This window comes from Topomyia yanbarensis, chromosome 2, assembly GCF_030247195.1.
Source record: "Topomyia yanbarensis strain Yona2022 chromosome 2, ASM3024719v1, whole genome shotgun sequence".
In the NCBI taxonomy this organism is placed as follows: Eukaryota; Metazoa; Arthropoda; class Insecta; order Diptera; family Culicidae; genus Topomyia; species Topomyia yanbarensis.
In genome coordinates this window covers 338613543-338640771 of record NC_080671.1, presented here as the reverse complement: position 1 = coordinate 338640771, position 27229 = coordinate 338613543, and the positions used below count along the sequence as shown (strand labels likewise).

The following is a 27229-nucleotide window of genomic DNA, read 5'->3' as shown; positions in this document are numbered from 1 at the left end:
TGGGACATTGAAGATGCAATCGGATCGCTTGCATCATTTCCGACATGTTCGCCGCGAAGGACCGTGCATGACTGTCTCATTGGTCAGCCGCGTAGAATCGGGCAACCGTCGGTTGATGGTTTTTCGGGCGCCAGCGTGATACCTGTTGACTGTGTTGCTCTAACTGATGATCTATTTTTAGAAATTTTCTCCGATCGCACGAATTCGTACTCGTTTTAGGAAGCAGCCGGTCTGCGGTTGCGCCGCGAGAAAACTCGTCCTACGCCTTTCTATTGTTGGACTGATTGAATGGAAATGGTACAGCCACCGCCCCGAGCAGCAAGAATGACTCGGTTGAAGAAGCAGGGTCGGGACACTCTGGCAGATCGGTATTCCATGTAGTAGATATTAAACCAGTGTCTTTCTGTCTTACTGGCTGTCGCATTTGACATTTGATCGGGTATGACGGGTGTCTCTGCGAATGTGGTGTATCTTCGCTACACGAAAGTTATATTATCAAATAAACAATTTAATACAACAAGAAAAACTTTAATCATTTGTATGGTACCTGTGTTCATCTATTTAACACTAATGTGATAAATACATTGATCACAATTTAATTAACTGTAGACGTAAACTCGTTTATAACAATAGGAACATAAATCTTGAATTATCGTTTGTACAGTGATGTCGATCGCAATTTAAGGATTATTGTTCATGAACCAGTTATTGTATTATGAGTTCTAGCTCGTTGTTCATCAACTAGTGAAGAAAATTAAATCTTTCGTTCCGTTTGTAAATGTTTAAGTTTAAAAGTTGAATAGCTCGATATATCACGATGGTCAGGATCCCAGATTGGGGTGTACGATTTTGATATTTTCCATTTTTTATGATCCGATTCCAAATTCGTACATTATCTCATGTATCATGGTTTATTTTTTACTGTTCTTTTTGCGTATTTCTGACTTCACAACACTATTCTCATATTCAATGGTAAATTGATCCCTAAAGAAGAAGGATCTCCACTCGCATCGAAATACTGCGTTCGCTGAATTCAACATATCTTCATTGAATGCTTAAAATTTTATTTTGTAAATAAGAACCATCGATTTCATTACGCTTCTGTTTCTGTACTGATGCTGCAAAGAAAATCGCAAGGAGTTGGAAAAGCATTCAACCTTCGTTTTTTTATACAAAAAGCACTTTTATGTGATTCCGAGAGTTCGAATTAAGAATTTCCACAATTAAAATACGCCTAACACTGGTAGAGCATTCTAGCGTTGAAATATGATCACTAAAATTCATAAATATTGGAAAACAAAATTCGAGAAGCTTGAACCTATTGTTATTGTTTCCTGCTTCAATCACAATATTTTCCATACAAACTGCATGTCATTTCTGAGTGTTCTGTCTACATACACTAGTACCCAGGGTGGATTGCAGAATGCCCGGTTCTCAACTTTATGAACATTATTCATAAAGGTTGACTAATGATGTTTTTCATAGATATAGGAACATTAGTTCACAAAATCAAAATATTCTGGGTATTTTCTTGTGAACTATTTCACGAAATTCGGAATTTTATTCATGAATCCATTCAATCCCCGTGAACTAATTCATGATCTCTAAAATATTAGCCACGATCCAATATCCGCGCTCGTAAAATATTTCACAAAATCATCAAATATTATTCATGTATTCGTGAACTGGTTCATAATTCCTAATATATTAGTTACGATCCAGTTTCCGTGCCCGTGAAATAGCGCATGAAATCATGAAATATTATTCATATATTTGTGAGCTGGTTCATGATACCTAGTATAATGGTCACAACTTACCATTCGTTTTCGTGAAGAAGTTCACGAGTTCATAAAATATTATTCATGTATTTGTGAACTGGTTCATGATAGCTAACATATTTGTCACGATCCAATATCCGTGCTCGTGAAATAGTTCACGACATCATGAAATATTATTCCTGTATTCGTGAACTGGTTCATGATTCCTACTAGATGATTTACAATCTATTTTGCGTACTGGTGATATTTAGAAGATATCCCTAAGCATTAACAATTTCATGCGAAATGTAATGAAATTTTTACGTGAACTCTTTCACAAGATTTGGAGTATTATTCGTGGAATCATTTTTGTTCCATGCACTTTTTCATAAAATGCCTGGCTAATGGCGACAAGAAATAGGTACGAGAAGTAGATTTAAAAAAAAATTATTAGGACCTCGAACATCGCTATTCATTTTATAAGGTTTATTGTGATGTCCGTACAGAAAACTTTGTGCTGAGAACCCCAAACAGTTCACAGAACAAGATATAGCGAATCAGTCACATTTTTATGATCCAGTTCATATTGTCACGTTATTCCGAGTAAAAAAAACCTATAGTAACCATAAAATAATAATTCACGCTACGGCGAAGAGAATCTATGAATAACATTATAAAACTGATATCATGAACATTAGTTACATTACTCTTTGAAATTAAGCTCTAAAATAAAATAACATGAACAGAAATTACGAAAATCGTGACTAAGATCCTGAAATCATGAATACAAATCACACAACTAAAGAAAACATATCTAAAATCGTGACTAAGATCCTGAAATCAAGAACATGAATTGCTCTATTTATTACTAAAATATGACGATAACATGAAAAGAAGTTACAAAAATCGTGACTAAGATCCTGAAATCATGAAAACAAATCACACAACTCGTGAAAAAAATATCTAAAATCATGTTAGTCAAGATCCAGAAATCATGAACATGAATCACTCTACTCATGACTAAAATATCACGATAACGTAAATAGAAATTACGAAAATCGCGACTAAGATCCTGAAATCAAGAACTTTAATCCCGATAGTCAGAAAAATCCACTCATGAAAAAATAGCATGGTAACGTGATGAGCAATCACAAGAATCGCGAATAATCTCTTGAAATCGTGAGCAACGTTTGACTGTCGGCTGTATATTCCCAAAGCATGAATAAGAATCACACCAAAAACTAAGCATGTCTAGGGAACAACGACAGTAACCCAATCAAACATTCTAATATAACGCCATGTATATATTCGGGGCGAACTAGTTTTTTGAAAACACAAATAGTTCATTTTCCATGTTCCGCATAATATTGCCATCAATAAACTGGAAAGGCTTTACTTTCCCATCTGGCTAACTAATTGACTGAATTCCTACCTAGACAATAGATCAGCTTATGTGAAATTTGCAAACCTTACCTTGACTGTTTTCGAATTACCGACTGGGGTCCCACAAGGCAGTCATCTCGGGCCTCTTATATTCTTCTTATTCATAAACGACCTCTGCGAGCGAATCCAGTCTGTAAAGCTGTTATATGCCGATGACCTGAAAATTTTCCGAAAAATAAAATCTCTAGATTATGTAGTTCTTCAAGCTGATATCGACTTAGTTCAAGATTGGTGTAAATTCAACGGAATGGATTTGAACACAAAGAAGTGCAAAATGATTAGCTTTAGTCAATGTCGCTTGATTTCTCGTTTCGACTATAAAGTAGATAACTACAGCCTAGAGAGGGTGTTGTCAATTAAAGACCTAGGCATTTTATTTGACTACAAACTGAAATTCAGCGAAATTTCCACAATAGCTGCAAAGCTTTTGCGACTCTCGGTTTTTTGCGAAGAAACGCTTCTGATTTCAGTGATCCGTATGCACTCAATACGTTGTACTGCTCTCTGATACGCAGTACCCTGGAATACGCTGTCCAAGTTTGGGCGCCACACAACGCAACTCAACGTCAGCGAATCGGGCGAGTGCAAAAACGTTTCTTGCGATTTGCTCTTAGAAATCTGCAATGGCGCGATCCAGTACGTTTGCATCCATACTCCGATCGACCCGTTGAATATGCAGACTCTTGAACAGCGATGGGTTTTACTACAGAGGCTTTTAATATACGACGTTAACACTGGAAATATGGATTGTCGTAATCTCCTCCAGAAAGTAAACTTTTATGCTCCACAGCGCCGATTTCGAAACCAGCCTCTTCTTTGGATATTCCGGCATTGAACTGCATATGGGCAGAGTAATCCGATCGATAGGTGTTGTGTAAAATAATAAAGGAAATAATTGGAATTTTTGATTTTAATGTGTCTAAAACGAGTTTTAAGTTAGATATAATAAATATATATCAATAAGGATTTTTCTAAACAACGAACGGCAGTAAGCCGAAGATATGTATAATAAATTAAATGAATATGAGATTTTTTTATTCACAATTTGAAGAACTTGGTCACGGTTTTCGTAAATTGTTCAGTTCACGAAATCGTGACCTTTTGTTCATGAATTTATGAACGGATTTTTTTCCGTGAAGGAAACAAATAACCTCAACTATACTATCGTGACTAGTGTTTTCTTATACTGCCTCGTTCTACTTACGAGTCTCACTTGACTTCCGTTATTACTGGATAGATTTCTGAAGACGACGACATTTAGGTTTTTGTCACAGTCATCTAACGTGACCAACAAAGCTCTAGTCTCTACATAAGTCGGCATGTGACACATAACCATTAACTACGCGAACGTAGGCGCTTTTTATCGTATTATTGGATTAGTCTAGTCCCGGAACGGGTCGATTCACAAAGGTTCAAACATGTGCCAAAAACAGCCAATCCGCCAAAATGTCTTGAACTTTACCAAATAGAAACGTATTGGACTCTGGTTAAGCTGAAATTATTAAATGTCAAAAAGAAAGAAAAGGGCTTGAAGAGGAGATGTAGAAGAGCCGCTTATGTTTTTGAAGATACAAAGTAGCAACTGAGGACGGCTGTTCCACAGAAAGCTCGTGTATTTTATAGACAAGACAATTAGCAGATATATATATCCACTTTCTAAAATAAAGGACTATATTTGTTTCATTATTCGTAGACATTATTTTATATTTCTTACAAACATTGAAAATGTTACTTGGACGCGGAGCCGTAGCTTGGTCTTCTGGCGCCCTTGATGAGTCTCTGAGTTTTGCGCCCCTTGCGCTACCACCCCGCGGTGAATATGAAGTTAAGTATCTGCAAGACAATCTAATGAATTAATGAATGAAATTTTGTTGGCCTTTTTCGGGCAACAGCATTAGTATGGAACATCAACAGAACACTATAGTTATGTGAAATTTTACATATAAGTTCACTGCAGATTTCTCTCTAATATCATTCGAAGTGAGGTGTTTTTTTTCGGAAGACTTTGGGAAATCAGTAGCCCCTAGGTATTTAAAGGCGGAAGGAGGATTGTTCCGGAAGACTGTATCTGTAGATCAGTTTACTGAGTTGGCAATTTTTAGGGAATTCAATCTGCTTCGGTCGTCCAACCCTTCACCAACCATTATATTTATTTGCGATGATTGGAAACTTTTAAAAATACCGATTTCTAAAAGATTCGATCGAAGTTCGTTCGTGTTTGACTGCCGCACATTTCATGTAAGCATCTATTCAGGAGACTGCATATTAGAGTACACGTATGGGAAATAAGTGACCATCTAATTTTATAACCTCGAAACCTCGAAAAAAGTCTCGATGCAAAATTTCAGCTCAATCAGACATGATAAATGGATTGGACTTCACGATAAAAGAGCGAAAATTTTCACTCGAATGCCAAGAATTCTTTGAATATTCAAAACACGAGTTCATAGTTTTAATGAAAAATGACTTATGTGGTTTTCGTTTGAGGCGAAACTGAGTCAGTTCCTAACCCCAACTGCTGTCAAAATGTATGAACTGACAGCGGTTGGGGTTAGAACCAGACTCAGTTTCAGGTTCAAGCGAAATCGCCATTAGATGGTCATGAAACGTTAAGATCTAGTGTCACCTCGATTTTTTGATAGCCTTTATGGGACTCCAAGGATATTGGAATTTGGAAAGGCAGCTTTTTTCGACGTGCTGTTTGTGAATTATTGATAACGGTGCATTCGAATCATCAGCCCAAGTGCCATCGTGACATTTCGGTTATATCCCAGACATTATCCACCCATCTTTTGTACATGCAAGTAAAGCAAAGCTGCTTTTATGATCTATTGCTGACAAAGGTTTAGTAAAATGGATGCCGAACAAGATTCGTTATCAAAAATTGTAATTTTCAGTTTAAAATCATGCATCGGTCGGACCATATCTGATCTTCGATCAATCCGCTAAAGCTTGCGATATAACTGACGTAAAAATATTCCGCAGTGACAAATGTTTTCCCAACTAAGCTCAAAATTGTGATATTCTGTCTTTTATGCAAGACTACCATAGCCTACATGCCCGCTCACAAAGTTGAGATCGACGGTGTGACCATCGATTCGGGTTTGTCATGCGGGGATCCACTGAAGCAAGGGGTGGGTTGTTTCAAGGACCCTTTACTCCGGTGAGCAAAGATTTTGACAATTGCACCGGACGGGACAAGTGCTGTGGTGCATTCTGTTTTCTAGCTACTAAAGAGAAATATGTTTTTGCTTGACTTGGAAACCGAGTCAGGTTCCAATCCAACAGTTACCATTTCATATATTTTGATGGATTCAAATTTCGAATTTCTAATAGTACCAAAAAGAGCGGGAGATTCCCTTCATTTATTTTCTCTTCTATTTACTCTGTCGCTTTAACATGACCTCTTAACTCTTTGTGTTTTCCGATCTGTATTGGAAAATTAGTGAAAAATTTTGAAGTGACCACATCGTAATTAATAGAGAATATAAACAAAGAAAGGCTCTTGATGTTAACCTTGGTTATAATGAAAAAAATCCCAGATTTGTTGAATTTATGATGCCTCGCCTGCCCTTTGGTTTGTGAAGATATATTTTTCAATTTCCACTGTCTACGAATGAATAATTTACTTTTATTCTGTTTCGGAGAGCAAATAGGGATATCTTGTTTTATTTTGTTCTAAAATGCGAGGTTCGGAAAACCAGTATTCCTCGAGCTACTGCAAAAAAAATAATTGACCGCAAAAATACTGTAGCTGGATTGCTTACAAACGCCTGTTGACATTCAATACGATCATCTACAGTAACATTACATAAACACAAACGGTTGAGTCACATCTCTCAGCGACAGCAAAAACTCACCATTGTCAGCTCACTGCCAACAATGTTCGGATAAGCAGTTTACAAGAACATTCATCATATGGTACTTACTCACGGAGTGCAAAATTTATGCAAATTCCATCAAACAACGTACAGCTCGCGGTCACCCATTGCAATCAAAACATGCTTTGCTTACTTACTCAGTTGCGCGCCTTGCGAAGGAAAGCAACAATAGCAACGTCAACAACATCAACAACCAACGTCAAAAACCGGTAGCCGTCTAACCGCAACGCAACGACGGCGAGCCTGGCGTGTGCCTTCAAAGTCAGTGTCAAGACCTATGGGCTGCGATAATGCTAGAAATGCATCCCGTTCTTTGCATCGTTGCATGACAGTGGTGTAACATGGTTTATAGATGTTTTCCGACGTGTTTTTTCTTCAGAAGATCAATGTTTAATCAATTAATTAAGGTCCTCCTTTAATGTTTCGATAATCGATGCAAGGATTTGGCGTTAACAGCCGCAGCAGTTCAATCAAGCCACCATCAAACCGATTCCGGCGAATCTGGCTCGTTGGCCGTCGATCTAGCAGGCGTTGACTAAATCCGATCCGAGGGATCGAGACTCGAGGCTGCTGCTGCGGTCTGTACGGTAGATTTATTAGTTATTGCCCGTATAAGTACCGGTTTTGGAATGTCTTAATGTGAACTTGCATCTGCCTTATATGGGTAAATCGGGGTGCACTTGTGCACCCAGTTCTCACCGCAAGTTCACCTGTCCGCGGGGTTTTGTTTTTCACCCTGGTCCAATTCTGCCCGCCGGTGTGACTTATGATTGCTCATTTCATTGTGGCGCCTCGCCTCGGTGAACCAGTTTCGCTCGTTTTAGTGCGACATTTTCGATCACTGTCGGATGTCGGGACGGAGGCATAATCTGTCGGCGCGTACAATTTGTTGAAACAACAAACACTGACGAAACGTGACAATTTCCCAGGGACTGGCAGGCCTTGAGCTGTTCCGACGGCACTTTTGCCCCTCAGTTATCTGGACGTTTGCCGAGATGACGCATGGTCTCTTTGGGCAGCATTTTTGTGGACCAGTTTCAGTCCTTGATGTTGCGGACTCGAAGGCGCCGCCACATTGCAGACAAATTATCGAGGGGATAAATTGTAGGCTATCGAAACAGAACAAAACAAAACAAAAAAAAGCGCGTAATAAAGTACTTGATTACAAGTGCCTTCGCGTAAGGCCGAGAAGAGTGAGCAGTGAAAGGTCACATTGGGAATTTGTTTTCGGGCTGCAGTGATAGGCTACAATGTACGTTGTATTCGAGGGCCGTTTCGAAGGCTTTCTACGATGATTAAATGATATGGGAATTGTAAAGAGAGACATAAGTCTCGGAGTAAAGGACACTAATTTTCATAAACTTTGCGATTGCATTTGATTTAATTTATTTCTCGGGCTATAGTTTCAAGGCATCGTTCATTTGCTATTTAGTTTTTAAATATTCAAAAAAGTCTATGCTTTTTTGAATTTTTCAACCATTTTTGAAATTGAACAGAGTTAATAGTTGACAACTAACAGTTTATGGAAGCCCCAAAAATTCGCTAGGATGATTTCCGTGGCCAAGACCATTATCAAATACATTTTTTTGGATACTAGCCGGATAAACCCTGTTTTTGTAAGGAACACATATCAGTAGTAGTTAATTTTTGGTAAGGCATTCAAATCTCTATAATAAAATATGTTAAGGTCCGTTTTAAAAATGTTGCGTTAAAAGATCTTCCGAAACTGTCCAACAGTTGGTAAGTTTTAAATACCTGCGGAAAATGACACTATAGAAATTCTGGGGAATTAGTTTCATCATGGTATAGCAGTGTAGATCGTAAGACGCTGGTCTCATAAACCAGCTCTCGTATGTTCGAGCCCCAACCAGTAATGCCTCTCTGTGTTAGCAGGATCGTAGCACTAGCCGTAGCACTAGCTTTTGCCTGATCTGAAGTCCTGTCACTATTTACATATCTATGACATCACGCGAATTTGACATGAATTCAATTTCCTAATATTTTCATTTGCCAAATGAAAAAAATTGAAGTCGTGTGTGTATTTTTACCCAACGTGTTCGGTAATATTGCCAGATGAGTGAGAAATCTCAATAACAACTTCTAATTTCACCACCATCATCATCATCAATGTGGCCGAACAATCCTGGTACTCCGAATGATGACCGAATTTATTTTAGATTTCCAGGTTACTCGATCGAATTCTCCAGTTCAGTCCCATGCGCATCGGACGCAAATCTTCCTCGATTGCACACATGCAGTGAGTTTTGGATCTGCCCAGAAGTCGATTTTTTGTACAGCTTAACTATTGCTGCTCTCTTTACCGGCATTCGCGCTACATGTCCAATCAACTGTAGGCGGCCATGTTCAATCAGCCTTCCGATGTCAGTATGATTGTATATCTGACAAAAATCTTGACTCATGCGTCTACGATATTCTCCATTTTCTGCTGTGCCACCGAGTACCGGCCAACATATATGATTTCGTTGACAACCTCGTAACGTATCCCATAGACTTCCAAGTGATGATGGTTCCATTCCTTCGTACATAAGATCTTCGTATCGTACATTCAAGCGGTATGTTGAACAATAGAATACAGAGTGTATCAATCTAACGTCACAAATGAACCGGATGTCTCTCCGGCTATTTTGACGCTTAATTTTGACCCATTCATACGATACGAATCACTTTAATCAGTTTTGTCGGAAAGCCATGTCAAAGAACTATCTGTCATAGTTCGTTTTGTTTCACTGAATCGTACGCCACTTTGAAATCCATAGGTATGCCTGGAATTGATCTAGGATTTGTCAAAGGGTGAACATCTGGCCTGTGGTTGATCATCTCTCTCGTAACTCGCTTTGGTATACACCGATAAAGAGTTTAGTCAACGTGCGCAGTCTTGATAAACAGAATACTGAAGAGTAGCTCATCCAAGCAGTCAAAAAGCATTTCTTCTTCCACCCATGCAGTGGATTGCTCCATACAGTCGATAACTCCCGACTTTTAGAAATTTGCATACAATGTTGTCCTTCCCTGCAGCCATTTGCGCTTCATCTAGCGTGAGTGGATTAATCATTCCAAACCCTCATTCTTTTTGTGCCTTCTTGAATTGTGCCTTTTTTGCTTAGTAACTCACGGTGAATAAATCTGTATTTTGAATTCAGCTCATCAGTAACTGGCACCATATTGGTACTAGTTAGACACAGTGCAATGCGCTTGGTTCCCAAGCCAAAGAGAAGAATTCGTTTTTGCTTTCTTATCAGTAAATCAGAACTTCTGTGCTTGTTTCCCAAGACATCTCTCGGGACCAGTCAATTACTTTAGAATTACAAGTTGTTTCATTATTTCGATTTAGTGTCGGCTTCAACCACGATATTCAGAAAACAGTTAGTTATATCTTGTGTGCCCTGTCTGCATAACAGAAGAAATCATTATTTGTTACGCCGGCTGTGGCATAATATCCAGAGGAGTGATTCAGATAAACCAAGAAGTGGTACATTGATCGAACAATGTAGCTATTGACTTCCGATCTTCGCGTATGACCGTGCATTCGTAATACGGTACATTAGCTGAAAGTGGACATGGAGTTTAGGCTCTTGGACACTATGCAGTTTGACCATTCCAGGCATTCAGTGCAATTCATCAAATTGACCCAGTCCTGTGAACCGAGGGCACATTACTGATAATCTTGCTCAGAAACCGCTGAACCAATAAACAGTCTCCAATACCATTGCCGTAACAGTAACCACCAACGGTTACCTAATATGTGGCTTCTGATCAGGTACATCAGATACCTCAAAACTGACAGCCAATGCCGTCAGTGAAGAAGCTATTACCATGACCGGAACGTTCACGCTCGTGGCCCGTAAGAACAAGAAGCAAGGAAGAACATCTGACCGCAAATATCAAGGTACCAATCACGATGATGACACGGGTGTGCACGTGAATCAAAAAAGAGATGTTATAGAAAACAAATCATATTCATTCAGTTCAAATATTTTGTCTTTTACTATTTTTAAATATTTTTTGGCGCTCGCGATACTCTCCCACACTCGTGTAATCGTTGTCCTTACTGTCCGTTTAGCACCACTATTGTGTACAATTTGTACCCTTCCAATATCTATGAACCGTTTCAAAGTACGGAAGCCAAAGTGCTGGCTTATTCCTGAGTGTAGAACTACTATAAAAGCAATCGCTAATTACAATCAGCAAGTAACTGGCAAAACTTTGGTGAAAAAAATAAAGGGAAAAATGGGGACACCTATTCTGAAACACCATGTAAAAGAATCACGGCTCCGCTGAGCTAACATATTGAGCCGTGAACGGATCGCAATTATGAAGATAATTGTATGGAGTGTATGAAAAAAGATGAAACAGGCGCGTTTTAGTCGATTCCTATTGATTAATAAATTTTCCTCTCTTTTTTCCGTGTCAAAAGAAAAAAGACCCACAGCTCCGCTGAGAATGTATTGCGCCGTGATCGTAGCGCAATTAATAAGACATTTGTATAGAGTATATGAAAAAGATGAAAGATGTCTTTTAGCCATTTCTAATTGATTAATAAATTTGCCTCTCTTTTTCCCGTGATGTCTGTTCATCTCTCTTTTATCCCATAACCAACACCAAAACAATACAAATTGTATCGTTGCTCTCTAAGACCATGTTCTCACGAATAACTTAACGATGTGTACGGACAAGTCGGCTACTACATGCTGACGAGATGATCCCAGCTTACTAACTCAAAGATGCAGGTAGTCACAACATTGTAATCGCTCTCCGACAATGCTTATTTTCGTCTTTCGGGTGCTTCGTCGCTTCGTGTATTACTATTACACAGAAATATAATAAATATAGAGAGCGGCTGAGTTGTAGCTGATTACAACTTTTTTGAGGTTATGTTTATGACGACTGAGATGGTTTGATGTTGAGGAATTTGAACTACTGTCTCAATCAACAAAAAACAAAACGAATATTGGTCACTGCCCATCGTTTCGGCCCTTGATGTAGGCCGTTTTCAAGGGATATTGGTTTATTGGAGATACAGTTAGTTAGTAATAACATTAATGCAGGTATTACGACGGTAAACATTGTGAACCAGAACTTACTATGGTCTTTCATTTTTTAAGTTGTCGCTGTTCGTCTTTGCGGTGACTAATCGACTGTCTTCATGTGTATCTTCTTGGGGTATGCAAAATAAAAATAAAAATTGTTTGCGTAAAATTTTTCGATGTTACTACAAATCGATCTAAATGAAAATGGAAGCCAATATAAAAACTAAAGTAGCGCAAAAATGAGATTTCACGAAAGGCTCCAGAAGAACACTACGACACTGAGATTTTTGGTGTTCCTGTAAGCACTAGAAACTCTTCGATTGATCTAGAATTACTAATGTCAGGTGCGGTGTTTCTAGGTTTTGTATCAATGCTTCCTCGAGCCATTATACCATATTTGGTGGCCCACCAAGCGAAACAAATTAGCCTTTTTAAGGAATCTCATCTGCCTATAGTTTTTTGGTGCAGTAACAAGCGGATGATAGAGTCGTACTCTTCCTGAACTAAGAGATCAAAATTTTTTGTCGTGATGAATGGTGTAACTCTCTTAAGTTTTTCTGCAAAAGAGTAAATTAGCATTTTGCATGCTTGACTGTTTTTAATCAGCATTAAAAAATCTATTTAAAAACGCCTTGTTAGAAAACAGCATTTTAAATGCACAGCAACAGTAACAAATAATTTTAATGGCAGTGCAGTAAAGTTTTCGTATATTTTGCCGAAAGCGGTTTTTAAATAGCATTTGAAACTAGTCGGTGATAACACCGTCGATCTCTACCTTGTATGCGGGAATGTAGACACGGTGACCGTTTAAAATACTTGTCGCCAATAATATCAGTTGCTTACTCCAAATAGGATATCACAATGCTGAGTTTATTTGGGCACACTTTCGTGACACCCGTCGCGACTGCGTCAGCTCTTTAGAATAGGTCTTTTTTTCAGGCTGTTTCATTGATGCACGGTCCTAGAGCCTGGCGCAAGTGAAAGATACTCGCTTGTGCAAAAAGAATGTCGTGGCGATTTGAACTGGTAACTCTAATATGCAACGTAAACAACAAACCACCAAAAAAATCACAGCTCCTAAAAATTGTTTTATTATTACATTCTACGAGCAAAAGCTCAAGGATCAGCACCACCTGAAAAAACTCAGGTGCGGTCGTCAGTGATGACTCCGTACAGTGTGGAAAGTGTGTGTCACAAAGACAGTTGAGTACTACATCTTAGTCAGACGAGTATTCACCATTAGCAGTTCTAATTGATTTGACATGAAAGTCTTTCGATTTCGAAAGTAACTTATTTAATCTATTAATCTCGTTGAAACTTGAGACATTTGTGCAGAGGCTTTTCCAACCACTTCGCTCAGAGGTTCGAGCTAACTTAAATGCCTCCGACCCGTCCCTGCGTCTGCGATTCCAAGCTCTGCTACATAACTTTTTGAGTCGAACAAGTTTGTGATTCCACCAAGGTGTTCCTCTAGAAGCACGTATAACTCGAAGCGGACAAGCCTCTTGGTATGCTGCTACTATGAGTGAGCTAGTGTTATCCACGATCTCATCCAAGTCCCTTGGATATTCAATCGTCCAAGTCCCTTGGATATTCAACCCCTCTTCGTAGAGGTCCCAGTTCGTAGATTTGGGATTACGATATGTGACGATATCTAGTGAGACGTTTAAATGATCAAAGACGATGTACTTATGATCAAATAACGACGGTACGAGCTCGTTTGGTACGAGCCAGTTTGCCAGTCCATGCGTAATACCGTCGGAGCAGAGAGTTACATCTGACACCACTTCTCTGCCGTGCAAATGTTGGGCTCGTGCACCTTGACTTGAGGACTCCTGTTTTCAGTCGCCTCTTACGACATGGGAACAGGAACCCAGTGGATCAATTCTTGGTTACGATACTTCAACCTGCCGGATGCCACACAGCCTCTAGGCTGGTTTTGTCCGGAGAAAGATCCTCCACCACAACCACTAACAGAGTAGGCGGGTACAAATATTCGCCAGCAACTAGTGTCATAATAGAATATTCTATTTTATTTAGACTTGTTAAAATGGACTTCTATTAAGAGAGTGCATCTCATCGTTTAAAAGTTGAAACAAACAACTACAACACAATTCGATACATGCGATCCGAGTCAGATGCTGTTTCAAGCCGTCCCAATCTCCTCTCACTGTTGTATCTGTTGTATAACCAAATGAACTCATGTTGAATCGTATGCAACTTTGCCTGCGAAAAATTTTATCTGATTGCCAATAAAGTTTAATACATTGCTGTAAAGGTATGAATTTTTACCCAATCGGCCTTCGAATCAGACAGACAAGCCTCCAAACAAGAACAGTTTGTCCCTCGATAACCCCTACTAACAGTGACATAAGGTGGCTTGGTTCGCCCAAAAAAGCCCCCATTTTGCCTAATTACACAAATTAAGAAAACTCGTTCCGCGCGCCTTGAACCGGCCGTATGCCGACACGTTGGTTGGCATGTCTCTTTCACTTTCAAACATTTTCGGAATGCTGTTCGAACATGACATCCTTCCCGTGGCGGCGTAAGGCGTAAAGCGCAGAATACCGAACCACAAATTGAATTAATCAAGATCAAGGTTCGCTTGCTTTTTCTGGCTGACCCGGGGCTGCCATATTGGGAAAGAAACCTTCGTTGGCACTTAAGCCTTTGTTGGAGTCGGATTCCGGATGTTGCGGTGAACTTGCTACCGCACAGTCAGTACTTATGTTCCGCCGAAATTGGGTACGAATAACCTTTTTTTTCGAAGATGGCTTCAATCATTGTATGACGGTGCAGAGCCAAATTAACCTCACTTTTCGTTAGGTTGAGAGGAAATATTTGAAAACCGGTAAGCGCTATTCAATTTTCTAGAGAAATGGAAATGAAGAGGGGTTTTGCAGCTGACATTTACTCCATCGAAATTCTATGGAGATGTTCTCGCTAGAATATATTTTTAAAGAATACTACTATTTACGTTATCAAACATCATAATCTGTCGTTCCTTGTCCATCACTGTTGACCAAAAAGATGAAAAGGGCTGATATTTATAGTAAATAACCGCATAAACCTGCTAAATATTGCATAAAATAGAATCTATACCCTCGTGTTAACATCCAAGTCTGGATGCAACAATGTCCATCGTCTGGCCCAGATTAGTCATGTGAAAATGTGCACCTCGTCGCCGGCTTCGTTCAATGAAAGACGCCGACTGGTGCGAGAAGGATTTATCATTTTGTCACGAGCCCGCCTGCATTGATCAGCAACTCAGCCGATTTGTGCGCGCAACATGACGCTGCACTCCGTCAACAACAGCTGGTCGGTCGGACGTCTGTCCATGACCTCGAGGCATGGAAGATGTATGCTTTGGACAGCTCATTCGACCCGAAGATGATAAATTTACTTCTATTTGACACAGAGGAAAAAAACGGATGCCTTATTTGGAGTATATCGTGAAGACCCTCTCGTCCTTCATAAGCCAATCGAGTTACGGTTGGGAAGAACCGTTGGCTATTGGTGCGATGGGATATACACGTGAGTTGAATTCTAGAAGCAAAACATTTGTAAAAACACAAACGGACCAAATTGAGCGCGCGAAACTACACCTATTGAATGCAAATGAGGCGAACGCTTCTGCGACAGTTTATTTTCTGGCTGATCTATGCGTTTTCGGTCGATGCACTGCGAAACGATGACTACTGAGTCGTACTTTCGTGATTCCATAGCTGACGCAAAGTTTTATAGCTTTATTTTGGTTTTCTAGTTCAGGTTGGTTAAACAACGACTTTACCAACGAATTGAGTGTGAAAATTTTGCAACGAAAAGTCCAGTTATATTCGTTTCTAGAAAGCCTAAAAGCCACCTCATTGAATAGTCTAAGTACTAGGAAGCACTAACCGACTGCTATACGTTTCTATTGTCTTTTCAAGATTTACTCAATTCGCGATGCAATTGACCCGACAAAAACTGGTATAATAATGCCAGACTCCCGTCCTTTGCAGGCTCTGACATAATAAGGTAATCAAATTGAAATTCATGCTCTCGACGATGACCATAAATGGGTAACCGTCAAGGTCGTCTGCACTGTACACTACCAGTCAGCGACGGCACTCGTGCGGTTCTTCGAGTTCCGAGCCCCACGGGGCGAGGGTCTTTTAATTTATTGTTTAACTTTTCATCTCGCAAGGGTACACCAGGTGGTAGTGCCAGATTGAGTGAGCATTTAGTCCGCGAGAAGGGAAACGGTTGGCAACATCTTAATTGTTTCGCTTGGAGTATTTTGGGGAGTGAATAATTCGCGATCGCGAGAGCCTTTCGAGGGGCTCAGTCCGGTGAAAGTTTGTTTGTGTTCCTAGGTGGTCTCCGTCCAGCGTAACGTGTTAGTGTGTCCTAACAATTGGTACGAATTTTATGCTGGTCATGAATAACTCTTTTTCACAGAAATTTGTCCAGAGAATCCTCACGAAAACTCAGTATGCTATTATTATTGCTATTATACTAATATTTATTTCTTCTCTTTTCAACCCCCTCAAAACAACAGGTCACGTGCGGTAACGCGGTTTCCAGTGTGTTGCTAGGTTTCGGATCCGTTTCAGTCGTTTTGTTCTAGTGTAGTGAAGTGAGCCACACAAAAATCCACCCAAAATGGATGCGATCAAGAAGAAGATGCAGGCGATGAAGCTGGAGAAGGATAACGCGTTGGATCGCGCCCTTCTCTGCGAACAGCAGGCCCGCGACGCGAATCTGCGCGCGGAAAAGGCCGAAGAAGAGGCCCGCCAGCTGCAGAAGAAGATCCAGGCCATTGAAAATGACCTCGATCAGACGCAGGAGGCGCTGATGGCGGTGAACGTCAAGCTGGAGGAGAAGGAGAAGAACCTGCAGAACGTAAGTAGACACATTGTAGCCCGAGATCAGTAGTGCAGCGGGAGAAAATGAAAGACTGATAAATAATTAAAGTCATATAAATGTCATGCAAGAAGAAAGAAAGATCAATGAGATAACGGGGTCATATCTCGGCATATAGTGTTTGACAGCAGTCCTCCTCTTTTCCACCGGCTTGGTTCGATTGAGATTTTCGTCGGATTGACAAACAAATGATCCACTGTTATTCTGAATATGCACGAACGAGGTCTTGAGTTAAGAATACCGTCAATATTATCGTATGCGCGATAATGTTCAATTCAAAAATCGAAAGAATTCTGAAATTTTCTAATTGTATTATTTGTTTCAAAGCAATGTTTCTAAAAGTTCAAAAGTATGTTAGTCATCGATCGAGTTCCCATTTGCCAAAATTACGACCTTAACATGCTTGTTGCGGCTGGTTTTAATACAGTAGCTCGTGTTCATATTTCTTAGGTAGGTCAAGGTTTTTCTTTTGCGTCTTGCTGTACTTAAGTGGCGTTTAGAACAGGTATTAACCTGAATATATTAATGGGTTAGGATCAGGGCTGGATGATTGCTAAATATCCTTCTCCCCAGGGCCGCCGAGAGGGGGGGGGGGACCGGGGTGTTTCCCCCCGGGCCCGGAGTTTTGAGGGGGGCCCGGGTTTTTAAAAGAAACTAAAATTTTGACAAATATTTTTTTTTTCGATAAAAATTTATTTGAGAATACAATTAAAAATGCAATATCTTGTGTATGATGTAACTAGAATAGCTAAAGTTATAAACTACTGCATATTTGATATCAATTATGTTTATACCAACCTAATTTTCGCATCGAAACAAGATCAGATTCGAGCGGGCATAGCGGAACTTGTACATTGAATGTTATGTACGCAGCTCACCTGGGTTCAAATCCCAACCCCGCACACAGAGATTTGTTATAGGAAAATTCCTAACCTGAATGAAGAAGCGAATAATCTTAAGGTTAAAATGTCTATAATCGAAACAAAAATATGATCAGACTTGTAAGGGTTAAACAATTAAATGGTTTGATTAGAAGTCATGAGGTTGTCTTCAAATTTCGCCAATTTGAAATCGATTTTTTTGATTTATTGAATTTCCAATCTTCGAAAGCGCTGGATTAGTATTGAAAGTAATTATTGAAAGAAAAAAAAACCCTGCTTAGGGTTGCCACATCGGTTTTTGGAAGCGAATTCCGTCTTCGTTCAGGTAAATCCGAATTCGCCCGGAAGAACGCATTGGATTATTTTGCAATTTTGCGTTGCCCTTTTCTTTACCAGGAATCGTCCAGCACCCAGTCCTCATCATCCTCGGGTTGCAGGCCCTAATTGTTAAGAAGGGTCGCTCTTGGCGTTGACAAATATTATTTTAAAAGTGCCATTTGGGTTTACTTTACCCCATTGAACCTTCGCTTCAATGGATTAATGTTCCTCACAAAGATTCTCGAAAGAAACTGAAGTGTGATTTCACACCCCGTGTTTGTTTACTGAGAAGCAGAGCAAAGCTTGCTCGGGTGGTTATCCTTCACAGCGAGAGTGGTTGGTGCTTTTGTATTCTTTGTGAATATCCGAGCCAGCGAAGTACTACAGCTAACTAAATCAACAAAACTGTTAACAAATGCAAAAACATACAACTAAATGTGAACGGCACAGAAAGGTGGAGTGCTTTACAAAAACATGGCACTCTACGGTAAATGTGAGGAAAATAAGATATTTAATTTGAACATTTTTCAATCACTGATAACTCAGAAACGATTCGATATATGGAAAAAAACATTAAATAAAAAAAATTTGCATTTTTAAATGAGCTTACCAAAAAATTTGCACAAAAAAATATTGTTTGTTATATAATTTATGAAATTTGCAATTATTTGAAACAAATTGAATTTTTTTAAAGTTGTACCTCATATTTTTTACATATTTTTCTGTTAAAATATTAAAAATCATGTTAAAAAGATTATATAAAACTTTGGGAGTGGATATCGAAATACTTTGCGAGATATTACAATTATAAACTTAAAACAAGGCAATTTTACACTAAACGCCTAGTGATAAACCTGAAATATCTCGTAAAATACTTCAAGTTCCATTCTGAAATTTTCAAATAATCTTCCTTATATACTTATGTTATCAAAAAAATTGTTTTCAGGGCAGCTTAAAATTTTTTTTTGCTTCTAACACTTGGATACCACCAAAAAAGTCTTGAATTTGTAAAACGCGAGTCATTCCACGTCAGATTTACAACTACAATTTTAGTTCCCTCCTAGTTTTTTGCATTCTTCGGCTAAAAGTTATTGACACGAATTTTAGGCTTTGGCTGAATTTGATTTGTTTTTCAAGTTATGAGTTTTGGAACTTTATAAAATATTTAAATAAATTAAATAAAATTGAACATTTTTCAATCCTGGATAACTTAGAAACTGTTAGATTAGTGAAAAAAGCATTAAATACTAAAAGCTGCGTTTTCGCATGATCTCACCGGAACTTTTTTTTTAAATATTTGTTTTTTTTTATGTAATTTATGTGTTCTACAAATGTTAGAAGCAAAATTTTTTTTTGGGCCGCGCCGAGGAACAATTTTTTTTGGGCTTTTCAAATAATTTATAATTATATCGAGAAGATTGTGTGAAAATTTCAGAATGGTACTCGAAGTATTTTACGAGATATTACAATTATAACAGGTTCATCACTGGGCGTTTAGTGTAAAATTACCTTGTTTTAAGTTTACAATTGCAATATCTCTATTTTGATAACCGCTCCCAAATTTTTATACAATTTTTTTTGCATGATTCTTAATATTGGTTAATAAGGGCACAGAGAAGAAGAGACGAAGACGAAACGCACCCAAGTAATAAGAAAGGATTTGTGCTCTTCAAGTGGAAAGACTGGTTTTTACCAAAAATTTTCGTCCTGGTGAGAAATTTTGGTGTTTACCCAATTTTTCTCCTTAGGGTAAAATATAGCATAGTGAATAATTCATGTTTTTATGGGATTATGAATGTTTTCGAAACCAGCATAGCGTAAAATCCAACCAAAACCCTTGTTCGAAATTCCATGTTTCTCATTTTTTTCCATTTTTTTATTCCTACATGGATTTTTTTTGTTAAAATTTTATTGATCTTTTTTTTCAAGTTGTTGATTGTATTTGTATTTCTTCAATTGTACGATTCTGCCTTTTTATCTGTTTGCATACTTTTATTTTATCCATCTTTTTACGTTCAATACTTTTGCTTTTCTTTCTATTGCTATTCTATCACTTACTTTATAGTTTTTCTCTGTTATTTAATTTTATTCGCAATTTTTCCAGAAAATTCTGCTTTCTTTATTTTATTTTTCCTATTGTTTCATATTTTAATACCCTGCTTTCTATTTGTTTCTTTTGTCATTCCATCTAATTTTTAGAATTTGTCTATTTACTACATTTATTCTTGTCATCTCCTTTTTCTATTTCCTTTTTTCATATTTTTTGCATTTCCAAAAGCAATTTTACTTATTCAAATTCATTCAAATTTGTCTTATTGTTTAATTTGTTACCTTTCTCCTATTTTTTTCTTCATTTTCTAGTTTTTAGCTTTCCTAGTTTTTTAGTTTTCCTAGTTTTATTTTTTCCCATTGTTCATTTAATACAATTTTATTTATTTTTATGCTTTTTTCTTAAGATTATCTTTCGTTATTGTTATTTCTTCATGTTTTCCATTTAACCTATTTTGAAAGTACTTTTTCTGTTGACCATCTTCCTATACGTTGAATTTTTTTTTATTTCCCTAAAAATATTTGATTTATCTTTTCTTGACACTATGCGCACTTTTGCTTAACTTTACATTTAGTTCGTTGTTTGAATTTATTTCAAATTTCATTTCTAGTGCTTTTTCTATTCTTTAAACAATATCCATTTTATTAATTTTTTTTCGTGTTAATTTCTCCATTTTTTTGGCTTGTTCTACTACTTTATGTTTTCCATTTTGTTTGTTTGCTCCGTTTTTGTCCAATACTTCAATGCAGTTTTTCGAAATTTTCTGGTTCGTTCATTTTTTTTTTAATTTCTCTATGGTTATTTTATTGTTGCCTTTTATATTTACTCCTCTTGTTTTATGTATTCTTAACGTTTTATTTATTTTTTCTATCGCTTTAAATATGTCTTGTTTTTAATGTTACATAAATTTATCGATTTTTTCAGTTTTGTACATTTTTTATATTATTGTTTGTATTCTTTTTAGTAGTTTTTTTTTCATTTTCATTGATTCTTAAATTTTTTCCTATTTTCTTATCGATTTTTCATTATTTTCACCATTTGTTCAATAATGTTCGTCTTTTTTAATTTTCGCAATATGTTTTTCTAGTTTCCTGTTTTCCTTTATCAAGTTTGTATAGGTTTTGTTTTGGTTTTTCTCGATTAAACATTTTTTGAAATTGACATTAATTTGTTTATTTGGTTGATTTTGTTGTTTTTAGCACTTTTGTACATTCTTTTAATATTTAGTTTGTCTATTGTTTTTTTATCTTTTGCCGTTGATCTCCGTTTAGATATTTTTAATTTTTGTAATTACTACATTTTTAATCTTACCCTTTCCTTACTTTTATAAATACTATTGACAAAAATGGCGCTTTTCAAAGTCACCAAAACTGTCGAAGAGGTATTAAAAACTCCCAAAGTATAAAAAACTCTACGTTTTTTCTTTATTGGCACTACAAAACTAGAGCAAAAACTGGTACATAATGATAAAATTTCAGTGTATTATACATAATATCAGTGAACTCCAATGGATTTCAAACATTGACTTTTTTGTACTCAGGCAATAGACAGTGGTGGGGGTCCGTACGTTGGACCCCCCGGGCCCGTATTTTCTATCTGCGGCCCTGCTTCTCCCACAACGGTAGATATTCCTGAAACTACTTCCGAGTGCAGTTCACGCTGTGGTTACGGTATCCCATCTTGTTTAAGGCTCAACTGAGAAAGCCTAGAAAACTAAAAAAGAAGTTCTTATTTCGCTACCCTACCCGCTACCCGCTATCCTGTGTCATTGGAAAACAATCACTGCATATGGGGCATTGTTAGAATACTATAGAACGATTTTCATGAAGATTTTGATAACGGTGCGCTAAAAACTGGATTTTTCGTTTTCCAAAGATGGCTGCTATTCGAAGCTTTCTCAGTTGGATCTTACCTTGTTTCGTATTGCTCTATTATCCATATTTAAAATATCAATGATTTTTTGCAGTTCAGAGTCACCAACCCAAACACCATAACTCTGCAAATACATTCAGGTTTTTTACGCGGTTTTTTTTGCGCAGTATTTTTACGCGGTTTTTTACGCGGATTTTGAAATTCACGCGGTTTTAATTTACGCGGATTTTGAAGTTTACGCGGTTTTCATTTACGCAGTTTTCATTTACGCGGATTTTTTAATTTACGCGGTATCCCTTACCGAAGTTCCAATTAACGCGGATTTTTAAATTTACACGGTCTTCATTTACGCGGATTTTGAAATTTACGCGGTTTTCATTTACGCGGATTTTGAAATTTACGCGGTTTTCATTTACGCGACCTGTGTCCCCCGCGTAAAAAAAACCTGAATGTAACTGATTGTCAGCCACACGAGGACCTTCTTTGCAAACTTCGTGTGAGAGATGTATTTTGTGTCGCGGCTCGATGCTTTCACCTTTCTCCAGGAAAACCAGGACCTTGTATATGGGTGCTCGGATGTATCCTGCCGACACAAATTGCCCCATTAGGTTCTTTACTGACATAGTTAACCTCACTTTGCTTGACAGTTCACTAGTACTGTCTAGTCTAGTCTAGTATTCACATACACAGCCAATACATGTAGGGATTCTGGAAAAATGCAGACGTTCGTCCACAATTTTTCTTGTCATTATTAATGTTTGTGGCACATATTGAATATGATACAAGCATTAAAGCGGCCAGGCCAACTATGCAGCGTACAAAATAAAGATGATTCAAAATTATACGGCAATCAAATTATTCATTCAATGAATAATTTAATCAACGGATTATTTTGAACCTTGAATAAGGAAGAAACGTGAACAACCGTACACAACCGTTTCAATTTGATGGGGGTTTGATAAATCGTTGGGAGTGACTTGCTAAGAGGGTTAATGTCACTCCTTTGGTCCTAGGTTCCTGGGATGAGACAGAAGTATTTAGCCCTGCCCTGGCTAATGAGCCAGGGTTATAGCGCCCTTACTCGCTTTCTGAAACAATAGAGAAAATTGGCGAAATCGGTTAATTAGTAGTAATATAAATAGTGAAATGGATACATTCAAAAACAAATTACATAAATAACCTACATTATATCGCTGAATTAAAATTTATTATTGGCCCTTGAATTTAAGTAGCAATTTTGAATAATATGAGAGTGAAAGTTAGTATAATTCATATCAAAGAAAAAGATGCACTGACAATAATCTGACGTTATCATCCATTTGCTTCACGTTCTCAGGAACTATATGCGGAAAATGGCAAAGTACTAAGCGCAAAAGATACGTTATGCGTGACAACTGTAGAATAACCCGTGTTTGAGTGAAACAATGAGGTAATAACTGGAAGTCTCTCACCCGGTATTCGCCATGGTCTATTTTATAGTAAAGAGAAATCTTGCACTCAGGGTGAAATATGATTGCTCTTTGTGGCACAGTCACAAACTTCAAAGTTTTGCAATTCCTTGTTTCCCGATTTCGAGCTCCATACTGTGGTCGCAATATGAAGCCAAGAGCACGAACTACACCACCAATTCCAATTTATTTTGATATCTCAGGCTGAATTATCCGCAGTAAGCACTTTTCTACCTCTTCACTTCACATCGGTACCAACATACTGAAATTGGTGCAATCAACACGCGTTTATCAACAGTTTTTGTAAAATTGCACTTAGTAAAACCTAATAAATAAAATATACTAAAATCTTAGTTTTTTTATCGGAGGAAAATTATCCTTGACAGTTCACTAGTACTGTTTAGATAAACTTAGAAAAATTTAGGACGACTAGATTCGCTCGAAGCAAATCGAAAAGACTTTTTCTAAGTCCATGTAAACAGTACAAGCGAACTGTCAAAAAGTTCACTCGAGTTCATTTGTGACGTCAGCGTAAAGTATTCAATGATGATGGACTTGTTCGTTCCAGGGGTGGAGCCGGCGGTAATTACAAACTATCGAACGTAGTTGCTTAACTGCTTTCACCATGGCTGCTTTAAACGAACGGATAGAGCTGTCCATTTTTTCTGTCTATAGCTTACTTATATTTATCTATAGCCTATTTATATTTTTTTACCACCAGGTGGCAATAAAAGCGCATGAAAAATTGGCGGACTTTGTCCCTCTTTCCAATGCAAGCGTTATACATTTTGTTCTCGTTGGCAACGTCTTTTAACGAAAGAAATCCTCTATATCGGTCGGTTCTGTAATTTGACACAGGATCCACGATAAACATGCTCTTGTCTGTAAAACAGGATCGCCAGATTTTTTCGTTTCAGGAAGTTCAAAATCCTCTTACAGAGCTTGACTCGTACCTCCTCATTCCTGAATGCGGTTTGTTGTAATGTGCGTTTTTTCTATGCCAACAGCATCGCCTCGCAATGTACTTTGTCATAAATGTCATAAAGTCGCTGGTCTGATGTTCCTTCGCATTTTTGTCTTGAAACGCAAAGCATTAACCCGAATCGTCCTTTTAATGGCAGCGGCAAACTCTCGGAATCCTAGCTGACTTCGAACGACCCGTGAACACCTTCACGGGTAGTTACCCTTCTTGTTTCGGTCTAAAACCATTGGGACACTTCTACGGCAATTGGAATGTGTTTTTGCGACAAACCACGAAAACGCTGTCGCTTCGTCGTGATGTAACTGTCAAGCTAAGCAAATCGATTTTGGTAAATCTTATTAGTATGATGATACAAACAATATCACGCATACAGTACGGTACCATACCATATTATTGTATCAATGCTAGTTTTTTTTTCATTTATTGTCCAAAGGTGTTTGTTTAAAAGCGTGTTTCATGTAAAATCATTGAAGTTTATTATCGACGCGTTATATCTTATTACAAAAATTGAGACTTATGAAAATAATTGTTTATTACTTTAAAATGCATTTTTTGTTAAAATTAGTATTTTGACCCAGTTGCCAACTGTCAAATAGGTTTTTTATTAGATCCTACTTTTTTCTCTTTTCTATAAGTTTTAACGTCATTAAATTACCAAAAGCCTGGAAGATATGAAGGATTTGTTTACAGCCATAGTAGTAACGATAGAGCACGAGGTCGAAGAAGATAGCACACATGACTAAGTTACTTTGAACTATCCGGACATACCGCAGACTTAGATGATTCGTATTTGATAAAAATGCCAAAACATCCGGAGCCCTGCGGTAGAAGATGCCGAGAACCTTTAAGCTTGCTCATAGGACCCTATTTTACATTTTTCCCATACTTTCTTCTTCACCTTCTTGCTCTACATTGAGGCCTACGGCTTTAAATAAAAGTTCCACTTCTTACAGTTCTTATCTATTAAAAAAATAGAAAGTTTCATGAGTAATGTCAGAGACATAACCGAAGTGAAGTGCTGCAGTTTTTACTATCTATTTACATGTAAGGTTATTTCGGTATTTCTAATGTTTCGATGTTTCGAGATAACGGTACACTTACATCGAATTTTCTGCCCTATTCAGGGTTCGCATATGAGAATCTATATGCTTCAATATGTTTGAATATTTAAGATTCCGATGTACGTGTACCGATATTTCGGTCCATTAGAAATACCGGAATTAATGGTTTCATTACAGCCTTTCAGTAGGTAGTAAAAATTATAGCATTCGTATTACCAGTCTAAATTGTATTCTACTTCACTTAGGTTATGTCTCTGACGTATATGTACTTTTTTACTTTTTAATTGCTCAGTCTTATAATAGCTAATTTGTTATGGCTAAAAAAAGCAAATTATTTTGAGAAACAACTACATATTTTTCTTAACCGCTTGTTTGATTACCAAGGCGGAAAACGGCAAATTATTTCGGAATTGGCTGTTATTGCCCATTATTGTACACGTAAAAAAATCCGCTTGCTTTTTTACTCGTTTGTCAAGTTAGCCTAAAAACGACCGCCGAAACTTTCATTCTCGGCTACTATGTAATGAAATGCAGGCCCGTTGAACGTTTCTCCCTTCCCTCGCCCCTTCCCTCTTTCACACACTCTTCCTAAAGGCAGAGGGCACATTGATTGGAACAGTCCACCGCAAATTAAGACTTATGTTGGTAGATTTTTTAAAGTTTAGAATATGTACGACATAGAATTTGTTGTTGAAAACAAAACATTTTAGTAACTCGAAATTGGATGGAAGGGGAACCTATCCAATTCTCCATGTACTGTTTTTATGGCCCTTAAAAGAGCCGATATAAAAATTTTGGATTCAAGCTAGTGTACTGACAACGAGCAGATCCGACCAGTAATACAACAGAATACGGACTGAAGTATTTACAAACATGTTATTTTTCATATATGAGCCATCGAACGTAGTTATGATATGGGGCGTGATTAACAATCCTGAAATATGTGTCGCACGCCAGTGGAATAGCACGGCCCAATCATGGCGCAGATAATTTCTACTTTCACAAAAAGCATTTCGCTTTTTATTGTAGTCGTACATTTTACGGAATTAAATACAATATACGTGCACATTAGACTACCCAGAAAAATAACGAATTTTTGAAAACTCAATCGGCCCACCCCTGATTCGATTACTAGTGCCACCAGGAGTACTTGCACCAAATTTGAAGCAAATCGGACAAGTCTAGCTACCGGACCAACGCTCCTGAAGTTTGTATGGGATTTTTCGACAATTTACATGGAGAAAATCCATTAACTCGCATTTTTGCCGCTAGATGGCACTGTATGCATCGTATTATCACTGTAAGTAAAAATAAGATAAATAATTTAATTATCTACAACTTTGTCGAAGACTGCTTGTCAATCCGGCTTTGTTAAAAGAAGTTATTAAACTTTTAACGAAGTGATGTCTGAGTCGGTTTTATATGGGGCCTAGTTGTGCTTGGTTGTGTATTAGTACTCGATTCCCACGAATTATACATTTTTGTGAAATAACCGTTAGATTTAGCTCATTAGTATGTTCAGAAGAATTGTAGTAAAATATACGAGTCATGTTTTGATTGAAAACATTTAGTTCCAGCTGTGA

At 37.7% G+C, this 27229-nt stretch overlaps 1 protein-coding gene across 11 annotated transcripts in view; it reads left to right on the top strand.

The window, feature by feature from the left end:
* The window catches only part of LOC131684033 (tropomyosin-2), a 155935-nt gene that overhangs the window by 1011 nt on the left and 127695 nt on the right, over positions 1-27229 (top strand). For all 11 annotated transcript variants that reach the window (XM_058966538.1, XM_058966536.1, XM_058966535.1 and 8 more), the window contains exon 2: positions 16670-17013. In XM_058966538.1, the coding sequence (XP_058822521.1) occupies positions 16774-17013 (240 nt within the window). In that variant the 5' untranslated portion in view covers positions 16670-16773. The remainder of the gene's footprint in view (positions 1-16669; positions 17014-27229) is intronic.